We start from the raw sequence: 14,016 nt of genomic DNA on the forward strand, positions 1-14,016 counted from the left end.
GCTTATTTGCAAATGCTTGAGGTCCGTGCTTGGTTTCTTGTCATGCTTTCCTTTAAAAACCTCCAATGTGGATTTTGCTTGCATGACTATTTTGGCTGAGTCTATGTTATGGTTTTCGTCTATGAGGTGGCAGGAAAGGCCTGTTCTCCTCCCATGTCAGTGGTCAGCATCATGCTCCTTGAGCCTATCATCGAGCCGGCGCTTTGTCATACCTACGTACTTGCCTCTACATGTGGAGGTGATCATGTAGACACCACTTCTTGCGTTGGGGTCGGTGTAATATCCTTTGAAATAGGTTAGGTGGGAGGCTATGGAAGGAGGGGGTTGGTCTGCTATCTTGAAATTGTGCCTGGTTAGAACTTTTTGAATTTCTTTGGTTAGGCCTGGATGTCGGGGGAGGCTGATCCATTTTTCTTTTGTTTTTTTTCTTTCTGGGAGTGTCCAGGAGATGGAGGAGTTCTTGTCGGCTGTACCCATTGCTGATGCCAAGGGAGATGATATGGTTGAATTCAGTTTGCAGGTATTCAGGTTCCAAGGTAAGGTTGATGACCCTCTGGAAGAAGTTGTTCCTAATGTTTTTCTGTCGTGCAAAGTGACCGGAAAGTTTGTGGATGTATTGCATTCCTGAGTTGGGTTTTCTGTACACAACTACCTGGATCTCGCCATAAGCAGAAAGAATGACAAATTCAAGACCAATGTCTACAGAAAACCCAACTCAGGAACGCAATACATCCACAAACTTTCTTGTCACTCTGCACGACAGAAAAACAACATTTGGATCAGATTCTTCCAGAGGGCCATCAACCTTACCTCGGAACCCGAAGACTGCAAACTGAATTCAACCATATCATCTCCCTTGGCATCAGCAATGGGTACAGCCAACAGAAACTCCTCCATCTCCTGAACACTACCAAAAGAAGAAAAATGAACCAGCCACACCCCCAGAAAGAAAAAACGAAAGAAAAATGGATCGGCCTCCCCTGACATCCTGGCCTGACCAAAGAAATACAAAAAGATCTAACCAGGCACAATTTCAAGATAGCAGACCAACCCCCTCTTTCCATAGCCTCCCACCTAACCCATTTCAAATGATATTACACTGACCCCAATGCAAGAAGTGGTGTCTACATGATCACCTGCACATGTGGAGGCAAGTACATATGTATGACAAAGCGCCGGCTCGATGATAGGCTCAAGGAGCATGATGCTGACCACTGACATGGGAGGAGAAGAACAGGCCTTTCCTGCCACCTCATAGATGAAAACCATAACATAGACTCAGCCAAAATAGTCATGCAAGCAAAATCCACATTGGAAAGGTTTTCAAAGGAAACTTATGCAATAGTGACCATGCCCGCCGACCTCAACACTAAACCCGGGGCCCTCAATAAAACCTGGCTTCCCACTATCAGGAATATGCACCCAACCTGCTCCTCCCCCATGACAAGAAACCAAGCACGGACCTCAAGCGTTCGCAAAAAAGCCCGCCTGCAGCAAGACAGTACATGCCTGTCGAAACCACCAGACGGGCGGCAAAATTGATTGCGAAAGAAATTTACACGGAAAAATGAAAGTAAGTTTATCAGAGTTAATTACCTATCTCTGCGTAACCGCCAAATAGATATCTTTAGATACAACATGATAATGCAAACAACAATGATAGTGAAAATGACCTTGTTGATAATGACATAATGGTGATTATAATGACAATGATAGTGATGATGAGGAGAAAGAGTAATTAAAATGTGTGAAAGGTAGAGTAGAGGATAGAGACTAATAATGACATATTTAGTTAATATGTAACAGTAGATGCTCAGTAGGCGTGGACTGCTAAATCACCCAAATGTTTAATTTACCTAATAATAATAATAATAATAATAATAATAATAATAATAAACATTTGAGTATTATTATTATTATTACTTCAGTTGACCTAAATCAATATGTATGGAAAACATCATCATTAATCTGTATGCCATCCTCCATGGTGAAGTGGTTAGCGCAGCATGCTTCAATGTCAGGGGTCCTGGGTTCAAATCCCAGCCTAGGCATGGGTGTTTGTGAGTATTCCTTCATCAGTTTCATCATATCATCACTCGTCCACATCATCGTTATTAGCCAAAAGTGACAGAAAAGCAATGCTAAATAACAAAAATCAAATCATATTTACTTCTGTACAATAAGATGTTTGGTCTATCTACTAATGCTTAGCCTAGAAGAGATCATTGTCAAATCTGTAAAACCTATATATGGGGAAAATAATGTAATAATCTTACTTTTACAGTTATCTAGAAAGAAAGAGAATGATGTTTCCAAGGTTTTTCTTCGTGTCAGACCCAGCTCTTCTGGAGATCCTTGGCCAGGCATCTGACTCTCATACCATTCAGAATCATCTCCTATCCATTTTTGACAACACTCGCTACGTCAAGTTTCATGACATGGAGTACAACAAAATACTTGCTGTAGTTTCTTCAGAAGGGGAAGTTATTCCAGTAAGTATAAATATCCATATGTTAGGTAACACTGAAGCCTGTCCTGTTATTAATTCTTGAATTTGTTACTATTCAGTTTAAAGGGAAATAAGTAATGTAAACATTCATATTAATTTATGCAGTTTTACATGCCGTACACTGACAGCCATTTTCAGCAAATATGAAAAAGTTAGATAATTCTATTTTAGCAAAAAATGTTTTTATATAGCACAAGGATTGTTAAAGTTTGAATGAGATTTTATTTCTAGAAAAAATTGAAAGTCCTACAAATACCAAACTGGGGCAGATTTTCAAAGCATTCTGGCTGAGCATCCAGGCAACACTGTCATTTCCCTGCATCCTTTGCAGTAGAAATGAAGTTGACTGCTGGTGTAGCGACTGCAGGACATCTTTCATCAGTGATTCATCTGCCTTAAATGCCTTACCATTCAGATGCTCTTTAAGGAATTTAAACAAATCTGATAATCACTGAGGGCTAAGTCTGGACTGCAGTAGCATGGGGCCAAACCTCCAGTGCACTTTGGCGAGAGCTGTTGCTGTCAAATTGACCTTATTGAGCTGGTCATTTTCACAACATTCGCAGTCTTTTCTTGCGAATGGCTCTATATATGCCAGCCACCCTTTATCAATGTGCAGTAATACTGGACTGACTGTATCTCAAAAGAATCCACATGAAAACATTTTGCATGTCCCAGTCTGATGAATGTGTCCATGTGATTCATTCATCAACAACTATCGTTCATCACCAAACTGTTGACATCATTTGCACACCCTTGACCATGACAACGTATGTTCCCCATACTGTGCTTGCAGTCTTCTCAAAGTTTCACCTGGCTTCATGTTCTCTTTTACAAGGAATTTGAGTATACACCACCAGACACACTACCAGCCACCATTTTTGCTGACATAACTGCAAATGTGGCAACTACATCAGGGCGAACATGCAATACTCAAGAAGATTTAAGGTACATCCCCCAGCAGTTTTATCATTCTCCAGCTATTTACCATTTATTATGCACAAATGACTCGGTCAACGTTGAATGACCCTTGCGGTATGTTGAATGTGACTTCTCCAAGAAAATATTCCACTCCTCCTCTACCTTCTTACTCATTTTTTTCTGACGCTGACACTGGACTAAACCCATTAAACACATAAACAAGACAACCAAAGAATTATTCATGATTTTCATAACTAATTTGTTATTTTATATCTCACAATTTCTATATCTGCCATACAATTGCTCCATTTTATATCTATAATCTTGATCAGTAACATCAGAGATTTCAGCTCTGGCCATCTTTATTAGAAATATGAAAAAAGAATCATTCAATTCAATAGAGTATTGTATATGGATTAGTAATTCTTAAAAGAGAGACATGTTCGATTGTCTTTATGCATTCGATATGGGATCTGATGTAATGCATGTTTAAATTTCAGTTGGAGAAAGCAGTTCGTGCTGAAGGCAGTGTGGAAACATGGCTGACTGCCCTTCTACAGTCATCACAGCTTTCCCTTCACTGCATAATACGACAATCTCATACAGTGCTCAATGATCCCAATGTGAATATGCTTCAATTTTTAGAGAAGATGCCAGCTCAAGTAAGTATATCTTAAGTATGTTTCATACTAATATCTAGAGACATGCATATTTCATTTTAGACACATGCATGAAATGTAAAATAACATGCTGTAATGTTCATTTCTCATATTTTTCGAAGGTTTCCTACCATGTTTTGTCACAAAATGATGCGAAATGAACTACAAAATGTGGTATTAATTCATAAACATGAAATTTAGAGTTTTTTTTACCAGCACAACACTTTCTCAAGTCTGAATTTATCTGCAAGTTATGGAAAATCATGGAAAATTGATTAATTCCGCTGTAAAAATTTGAGAACTTGCACTTATGGACTTATTTACACAGGAATAACCTTAATAACTCTGTTAATTACATAAATGTGATATTAGAAAAGTAATGTTTATTTCACGTAATAAGTATAAATTTTAATTCAAATTTAGGATTACATTCAACATTTTAACAACGAAATGCTATTTTATATACTTATTTTTGTTTCGCTATGTACATTTTGTACCAAAATCTTGATCTTTTATTCACCATAAATATGCAACCCTACTAATTTCATAGTGATTCAGTGCAAAATGTTAGTTAACATACTAGTTTTATTTTCCATTTGTCCTGAAGATTTAATTGAGAAGTTCCAGAAACATCATGGTTGTTGAAGAGTCTGATTACACCGTCCTGCATTTTGGAAAAAAAAAAATTGGGTGTTTTCAAATCAATAAGTGATTCTGGAAGTATTTTGAATGCTGATCATGCAGGATTTTTCACAATTTCACTATCAAAATAACAATTTATGCCATACAATCTGATAATCAACTCTCTTAAACCTAAACTTTTAGCTTCTTCAATATCTATTACTTCAAAATTTCTCATATGACTGTGCACAGGAATTAGGCCCGAGACACCACTGGATTGAGCTAATACCAATACCACTACTGATATTCTTATCGATTTTCACCAAATTCTCAGTCATCTCAAAGTTGTTTTAAAGTCCACTTTATGCACACTTAAGCTTACTAGTACTGGACCTGCAGTTTAAAGTGGGATACGAACCACTATACAGTGTATCTGGCTTAAAAGTGTAATAAAAGAAAAATTCATAACATGTAAAATTTATACAATAACACAATAAGCTGTATGTAGTTTGAAAGATAATCTCCAATATTTTTTTACCATGCTTGCAAAATGTCAGCACTCATTAGGTTGCGCATGCACATCCAACTTGATTCCCTCAAGGTCTATGTGTGGTGTGCATTGATGAAGAATAAGGTTGTAGGCCCATTCTTCTTCGCGGAACGAACTGTCAATGCAAGACATGTTGCAGTTGTATGCTGTACCTCAGCTTTCACCTGATGTAATCTTCCAGCATGGAGCACCATGCCATTATGCACAAGATGTGAGGGATTTCCTGGACCATTAGTTTCCTGGATGCTGGATTGGGAGAGGTGGTCCTATTGCTTGGCTTCCAAGATTCCAGATATTACTATGCTTGATTTTATTTTTCCTGTGGAGTTTTGTAAAGTCTCAAGTGTACCAAACACAAGTTCGTGCCCTTCCTGATCTACGATATCACATTTGTCCTGCAATCTGGAACGTAACTCCAGTAATGCTACTCAAAATCATTTTTAAATCTTCATAATGATTCATGTACAAGCGGAGCTAGCTTGAATATAGGTTGGACATCTGTCATGCAACTAATGGTGCACATATCGAAGTATAGTGTGTAAAAAAAAAAAATTGAGTTACTCTATAGGTAGAAGAAAACTGTAAGGAAATATCTTAATAAACTTGCAAGTTATTAAATTTTCTTTTATTATACTTTTAAGCCAGACACGTGCCTCCACATATCAAACTCGGAACCCCTTGGATACTTAAAAATTGTAACAATTCAAATTGATTCAGAACATTTTGTAAATTTTCCATTTGAACTATATCGTTGCAGTCTACCAAAGTTTTGCTTTGAAAATTCATAATTTCACATGAAACAATCATTTAATTGCAAATTCCATTCCTCCCTGTAATGTTGTTGCAGAAATAAGGAAAAATATTCATTTTGCATAATTCCCAGAATATTTATACTCCACAAAAGTTTTTGTGAACTTCCCGAATCCCGAGACACTTAGATTCCAGAAAATTATGCTGGTATTATTGATTCAATTTCAACTCATACTTTCAAATACTGATACCACTGATATAGGCTCAAACCTGCAATAAGTATAATGGTAAAATTTTATTACTGTTGTTTTTCTTACTTTCCTTATAATTGCTGGATGAATGTTCTATAGGGTAATAAATGAAATGCACTCCTATGGTTATAGATCTGAATAAGTAATTGGATCTATGATCTGTGTTTTATTCTTATAGATTGGCCTGTTAGGAATTCAAATGATTTGGACAAGAGATGCCGAGGTTGCATTGGCACAGGCTAGATCAGATAAGAAAATTATGGCTGAGACTAATAACAAATTTCTGGAGTTGTTGAACACTCTGATTGACCAAACAACCAGGGATCTGCTGAAGATTGAGAGAATCAAGTTTGAGACTCTGATCACAATCCACGTCCATCAGAGGGATATATTTGATGCTCTGGTAAGTTGTATTCATCTCCGAGTAACCATTTATTTTTTTCTCCAGGTGCTTTGTATTTTACAAGATTGGCCAAAAGTAGGGTGACAATGTTTTGGCCCAAAAACAGGGCATCCCAAGTAGTTTACTTTATGCCCCTCCCCCTTTTTTCCTGAAAAATCAGTTAGGCTAAATTATAAAATTGTTATTATTAATGTATTTTTATTATCTATTAAAGGATGAATCCCTTAAATGATGTATAACAAACAATAAATGAAATATGAACTCCCGGTATGACTTACACAGCATTTCTCGTCCTTTCTGATCAACTTTTGATGTTAGTCCTGAAGCTGAGTAATGTCAGAAGTATTTAGCAGAAGAACTAATCTTCTTGAAAGCAGCTTTATTCTTTGTCAATCGTTTATAAATATAATGAAAGAGTGAAATGGGACAACAATGTAAGTGAAGCTCTCAATAATCAAACGTTTTAGTCAGTGGCGTGGCGTGACTTTTAAAAAGTGTTACCGGCTATCAATCAGTACGACAATTATGCCTGCTAGACATTATTACACCCCCCCCCCCCCCTTTTCGGTAAAGAAAACATGTCGTCGAGCTAGATTTTTGTTCATTTCGTTCTTGTTTTGCAATCAGCACAGTGATTTAGCCAGAAACACTCCTAGAAAGAACTACCACTCATGAGACAGTTAACACAAAAATCCAATGAATAGTGGTAGACCCTTGTCAATTCTTCATCTGTCTCTGTTTCTTTGCAATGAGGTGCGAAGGGGAAGAAGAAGAACCTCACTTTTCTCAGGTCAGTTTGACGTTTGTGTGGTGAGCACTGAGCAGACGACAGAACTCCGCTCCTTTGTGGAAAGGAAGCCCAGCTGTATACGTACTACTGTTGCCAACTTAGTATTTTGGAGCAAGGTTTGTCCAAATCACGAATCACACCAAGGAACTATATTTTCATCTATTACCTAACTGGTCTCAGTTGTAGTTCAATACAACCTTGGCTCTGTAGTCTACCTCTAGTTGCTTCACAGAAATTGTATTCCTATTTTAGGATGGATTTAGCTCTTTTCTGCCAATCCGATATGACAACACTGGCTGGTAGGTCTGAATGGCAACAGGGCCCCTTAACAGGCATATGAATAACCCCATAAAGTCCTTCCCCGCTCTTTCCTTGCATTGGCGCCCTCTTCTCCCTTGTTGCCTCTTCAGGGTAGCGGAACGGCCTCCCTCTTCGCTTCTGTCGGCTGCAGAAAAAATGTCCTAGGCAATATCTACTCGACGGGAACGGTGTTCATTAACGTATTTAATAATGTTGTCATTTTAATGAAACAACTTTTTAATTCTTTACATTTTGCTGTTACCTGCGGTAACACCGGCTACATACATGCCACGCCTCTGGTTTTAGTACAATGATCTCTTGTTGGAAAATCTAATTCCTAACCACAATATTGGGATTGACTGATCTCTTGAGGTAGCTTACTTGTAGCTTGTGAAAGCCAGTTGGATGTGACAACCTTGATATAAACATGATGCAAGCTTGTTTCATGCATGCAGCTTTCTGTGACAAGCTTGCTGCGATTTTGACAACATGCTGTAAGTAGTTGGCTTGATTCAAGTCTGATGCAAGCTTACAGCTTGACATTATATGCTTGCAGCAGGCTTGTTCACTTTACATGAAAAGCTTGTTTCAAGCATGAAGCAAATTTGTCTTATCTGGGCTTGCCCTATAAATATTATCTGATCTTGACTTTTGGTCTACATTGCACAGGGTTAGCCTAAAAGAAATAGACAGTTTAGACGCTTTATAAATTGAAATTTGTTTGTTACGTCAGAAAGCATTTAGTACTCTTGTATAGAGAAAGTCTTAAGTTTACGCCCTTCACTTTTTGTTTGTCTTCGTAACGTCAGCATCACATGAGCACCCTTGATGTAAGTTGAACAATATGGCCGCTAGCCAGGTGGAGAAGGCTTTCTGCATGATTGAATTTGCAAAAACAAATTCTGTTACTATCATGCAGCGTCGTTTTAGAACACGGTATGGTAAGCAACCACTCGCAAGGCAGTCAATCTACGATTGGAGCAAGACATTTAAGGAAACTGGTTGCCTGTGCAAGAAGAAAAGTCCTGAAAGAGGAGAACTGGAGTATCGCATTAATATCTGTTGTGTTACAAAAGGGTCACACATAGAATGCTTGTAACTTACCAATGTAAGCTTCAGGACGTACTCTTCAAACCTTCTAAGTATTTCAGCCCTATTATTAAAACTCTTTCTTCCTGTACAACTTTGAAAGTGTCTATTTCTTTTAGGCTAACCCTGTATATTTATATCTCATATCGATACCTTGGGTAAGTTGTAATCAGCCACGGCTCGTGCATAATTTTCCTGGGGGTTCACCAAAATTATGCAAAGTGGACTAATCTAAACCTTTTGAGACACTACACGCTTTGGTTCCTAGAGATAGTACTGGGAAAATTATCAAATTTTGGCCGGTAGATTACTGACAAAGTTAATTTGCTTTATGTTCAGATAACAGTAACAGTACCAAGGAGAGTGTGGGTAGGGGGCGATCATTTTAAGTTAAGATTTTCGTATGGTACGCGTATTGTATTAAGGGGTATATCAGAATTCAGAAAATATTCTCGCCTCAATTTTGCCTCTTCCACTCTTGTCAACTCTTTCCTGGTCCCACCACTGGCGAATAGACTATATTATTGGAACTGGATCCTGAACCTACAGTTAAAAATACAAATCTCTGCCTGCTAAAATGAGTATGTATCAGTAATCGGCTAAATCAAAGCGATTCTATTCTATTCTATGCAATATGTTAATTTCTCACACAGCAACAACTACACTCCTTCCAATACACAATCCACCTCACTCCACTCAACGTATCACCACGCCAAATATATTTCAATCACCACCCACGCACTTCAAAACAAACTAACAAGTATGGAGACAATGACACCTTACAAAGTCAATCGCGCGCGTCCCCTCGAACACCCTCTCGCGCTAGAGTATAACTGATCGCACGAAACCCAAACAACTTTTTGGTCGTCTTCTGCCGTAAGTGCGAAATGCCTTTATTGTTAGGTTAGGCTTGAATAAATAGTAAATACTACATTTTTGGTCAAGCACGGTAAAGCCCCGAAAATTGCAGTGTATATATTCTAAGACAACTAAACCTAAGAAGCCTAACATGTCAACGAAAGCATTTAGTCTGACGTAAGAAGACCAAAAGGTTGCTTAAGTCTTGTCCGATAAGCGACCCCTCGCCCTCGCGCTATTTTTGACTTTTCGGCTCCTTCCACCTGAAGTGTTTCCATCTTAAAGAAGAAAACTCTGAGTGTGTAGGCAAGTTGTTTTCTATCATATTTATCTTATTTGTCCCATCATCTTTACTTCTAGCTTTCGTTCGGTGTTACCTCTACATTTATATTACTACACCCTCTTCATTAATCTAATAAGTCTTGTAAAATATAAAAATACAAAGAGAATGCCAAATGAATTCAAATTGAAACACATAGTGCAACACTGGAAGAGAGAAGAGCGTGGTTCACTCCAGCTCGCTGGTGATCCTTCGAACTGCGCATGTCCGTTTTGACGCGACGACCTTCCTGGAGTATCAGACTGCATGTATTTTCGCCATATGTACGCGTCGAGCTTCTGCTAGCCGTCCTAAGCTTTTAGCATGGTAGGGGTTGCCTTGCGGAGGTTCAGCGGAGACTTTGCACGAAACGGAACTAGAGGGGAGCTGAGTGGCTCTGGCCCGCGGTTTCTCCTTCTCACTAAGAGAATTTGGCACTCTACGCTTATGAACATGTCAGTTATTGTTTATTTTGTATATTACTGGGGGTTCACTGCACATTTGCGCTATACAGCCAACCGCGCCTGGTTGTAATTGTGTGTGTGTGTGTGTGTGTGTGTGTGTGTGTGTGTGTGTGTGTGTGTGTGTGTGTGTGTGTACATGCACACTCACGTGTGTGTACCATCTCAGTAACTTAAGTATATTGAACAGAAAAGTTATGATTCAGGTTTGAGTCCTGGCTGGGACACAAGTGCACTTTGTGTCCCTTCATGAATTTCATTTAATGATAACTCATTCTTGTCATCCCAGTTCTACAAAAGTGGCATAAAAACTACTCCAGGGAAGAATACATAGTACTATTTTGTGTGAGACTACAGCCTGCTAAATTATTTTTTAAAAGTCAATGCCCTGATCCCAAGTCGTAAATATCTTTATACATTAATTAATATATTACCTTGAAATTAAATATTTATAAAAACATTTATGACATAATCATGGAGAGTAAGAGTTTGATTGTATCTAGGCTTGTTGACAAATGAAGAATTGGGTTTAAATTAGTTGTCAACCACTGGATTCAATTATTTTTTTGTAGTTTCCTCAAGCCCATCATTAAATTAATTTGGCAGTTGCTGATTTTGAACACCGAAAAATTTCAATTAATACTAATTAGAAAATCGATGACTATTTTTTTATACTTGCAGAACTGGTGAATATATGATTAATTTGATTTTAATGATGTTGGTTGAAGAAAAAAATATTTTAGGAGAACCTCTCACATTCGAGTATAATGGGTCATGGCACAATATTTGGCCATGGCCTGGGAGTTGAGAAACACTGGTGTAAGATGTATCTGATGGTGGGGAAAAAAAGAGAGTATCTCAATTAAAAATTTTGCATTTAAAAGAAGAAGTAAAGTTCCCAGTGCATTTAGCACAGAGCCATGAAGGCATATTTAGGAGATGTGGGGGTAAGGCCCCACACCACACCACACCATTATCACCTTTACCCCCAGGGTTGCCCTCAGGTTTGATTTGAGGCTGGGTGAGCCGCAGAGCTGCTTTAAGCAGGTACAAGGCCGAAAAAATTCCAACCTTAGATCACGCACCCTGGAAATCAAACCCAGGTCTCCCACATGGCAGTCACATGCCCTACCGAATAGACAACTGCAGCTCTTAAAAAAAATTTGCATTAAATATTTTATTTGTATTAACAGCACAGGATGAATGTGAGGTCAGTGAATGACTTTGAGTGGCTGAAGCAGTGCAGATTTTACTTCAAAGAAGATGCAGATAAGACTAACATTTCCATCACAGATGTCAATTTCACCTACCAAAATGAGTACCTTGGTTGTACTGACAGGCTTGTTATAACACCACTCACTGACAGGTAAGTTAGTGATAATTAATGCTAAGTGAATTATGTCATATTTTCTGACTTTTGTTATTCAAGCAGTACAAGTATAATATTATGGGGCAGTGCTTCTCAAATGGGTGATCCATTATGCATGGCTGGATTTCAAATTCAATTATTTTCTCTAAAGAAATCCAAAGTAGAGGGTCCATGGTTTGGCTTTGAAAATTCAGGACCTCTGCACCCCATCACTGTTCTAACGATTCCATTGAAAGTAAGTTTGATCATTGCAACCCAGAAGTGACTGTACCAGTAATACTTCACGTCATTTTGTGGTCAATCATATCCTCTTATTACTGGCTTTTGAGTAATGGACCTATTCAATATGAAATTTCATGAACAATGTAGAGCAACAACAACATTGGTGATGAAGATATATACAGCCCTGCAGGGGAGAAATAAATTCACTGCAATATATCAGTCATCACTTCTTTAACTGTGGTAGAGGGTCGAAAATACACTCAATTTTTAACTAAACCCGAAAGGTAAAAATTTAAGAATGACAAATCTGGTGAATGAGGTGACTCTGCAATTGAGCCAGCTCAACCTATCGATCAACCTGGAAATTGATTATCAAAGAAATCTTATACTTCTACAAGGTAGTAAGGTGGTGCACTATCCTGCTGGAAGTGGATTCATCTCTCTTGGTCCTCCTCATCTAAGTATAGAAATGTTCCAGCTATGACAATAAAGCTTATATATTGTCATATTTAGATTTGAGATAGTTAGGCTAAAGTCATAGTTCCACCTTTTGTGATTTAAAGAATAGTTTTGGTCATGTGATTACTCAACATTTATTCATGTAATGTTATGTCTGGAATTGCAATTTGAACCAGTTTGAATAAATATGATGTTTAATAGCAAATTTGTGTACTGGGACAAATTATCTAATTGTGCAATATTTTGAATTCATATTTATAACTGTTATTTTTTGACTGTTAATGCAAAAAAAATTTACATACAGCACATTCAGGTACTCTATTCCTTTGACCATTCTTTCTTAAAAAGAAGAATGGACCTTTAATCAGGCTGTGTTTACAATCCTAATGCCATCACCACAACTCCAAGTTGTGTATAATATAATTTTTTTATTCATAATTTAATAAAGGGTGTCTCAGAATATTAGTGGCTGCGGTGGCTCAGTCGGTAACGCGTCTGACTACCATGCTCAAGGTCCCGGGTTCGATCCCCGGCCGGTTCAAATCCGGGAACTTTTCTAACGATGGAAGCGGCTCCGGCACCCACCCAGCATCGAATAACATGGGTACCTGGGGGGAACCCTGGGGGGTAAAGGCAGTCAGGGGCGTGATGCTGATCACATCACCCCCACTCAGGACCGGATCAAGAAAGTGTGGGGCGTTACCCACACACCCCCTATACGCCTTCATGTCATGGTGCTATGCACAGGGGAACACTTCACTTTACTTCGTCTCAGAATATTTTTCATTTTAAAAACTATTAAAATAAATACTTAAATTTTTTGTATAAAAATAGATTTATATAATACGTAAGCAAGTTACTAATGATATATCCACGAAACTTACTTGTAAATGTTCTATTAATTTCGGTGGCCTCTGCCACCATTGATGCTTTACTGTTAGGCTGACTTCCGGTTCCTGTTGTTGTTTCTCGACTACCGCTAGGGATGCTGGTGAAGCCATTTCGTCTGCTGCTCGTGATGAGTTTGAGCTGTTGTAATAGCGGGAGCCAAACATGATGAACCTGACCACTGTTGATGTGCAGCTCATGCGGAAAGTGCATAATTGCTGTGTCTCTTTGATTCGGAACCTTCGTTCATGAAGGAGCTACGGGAATATGAAAGGAACGAACGCAAACTGTTAGTTTGACGAATGGACATTAGTTTCCTCAAAGCGTGCAAAACATGTGACATCTTCCCAAAGTTCATTCAGTGGAAAGTGCCGATGAACAGCTACAAAATGAAAAATGTCATGTACAATGCACAACAGCGAGCACTTACAGCCGTTATTGCGGACAAACACATAGAAATTCGACAACTGGCGCACGTGTGCGATAAACAAATAACCTACCTCATATCAGTGCCACACCCCACGAGATGGGAACATGCCAACAAAAATATAGATTACATGCTACATACTGTAAAAAATGAAAAAAAAACTACCCTCA

At 38.3% G+C, this 14,016-nt stretch overlaps 1 protein-coding gene across 2 annotated transcripts in view; it reads left to right on the forward strand.

The window, feature by feature from the left end:
* Window positions 1-14,016, forward strand: part of Dhc1 (dynein axonemal heavy chain 1) — a 344,548-nt gene that overhangs the window by 167,385 nt on the left and 163,147 nt on the right. For both annotated transcript variants that reach the window (XM_083144626.1, XM_083144627.1), the window contains exons 30-33: window positions 2,285-2,492; window positions 3,931-4,092; window positions 6,440-6,664; window positions 11,675-11,847. In XM_083144626.1, coding sequence (XP_083000752.1) covers window positions 2,285-2,492; window positions 3,931-4,092; window positions 6,440-6,664; window positions 11,675-11,847 — 768 coding nt within the window. The remainder of the gene's footprint in view (window positions 1-2,284; window positions 2,493-3,930; window positions 4,093-6,439; window positions 6,665-11,674; window positions 11,848-14,016) is intronic.

This window comes from Lepisma saccharinum, chromosome 23, assembly GCF_977018435.1.
Source record: "Lepisma saccharinum chromosome 23, izLepSacc3.1, whole genome shotgun sequence".
In the NCBI taxonomy this organism is placed as follows: domain Eukaryota; kingdom Metazoa; phylum Arthropoda; class Insecta; order Zygentoma; family Lepismatidae; genus Lepisma; species Lepisma saccharinum.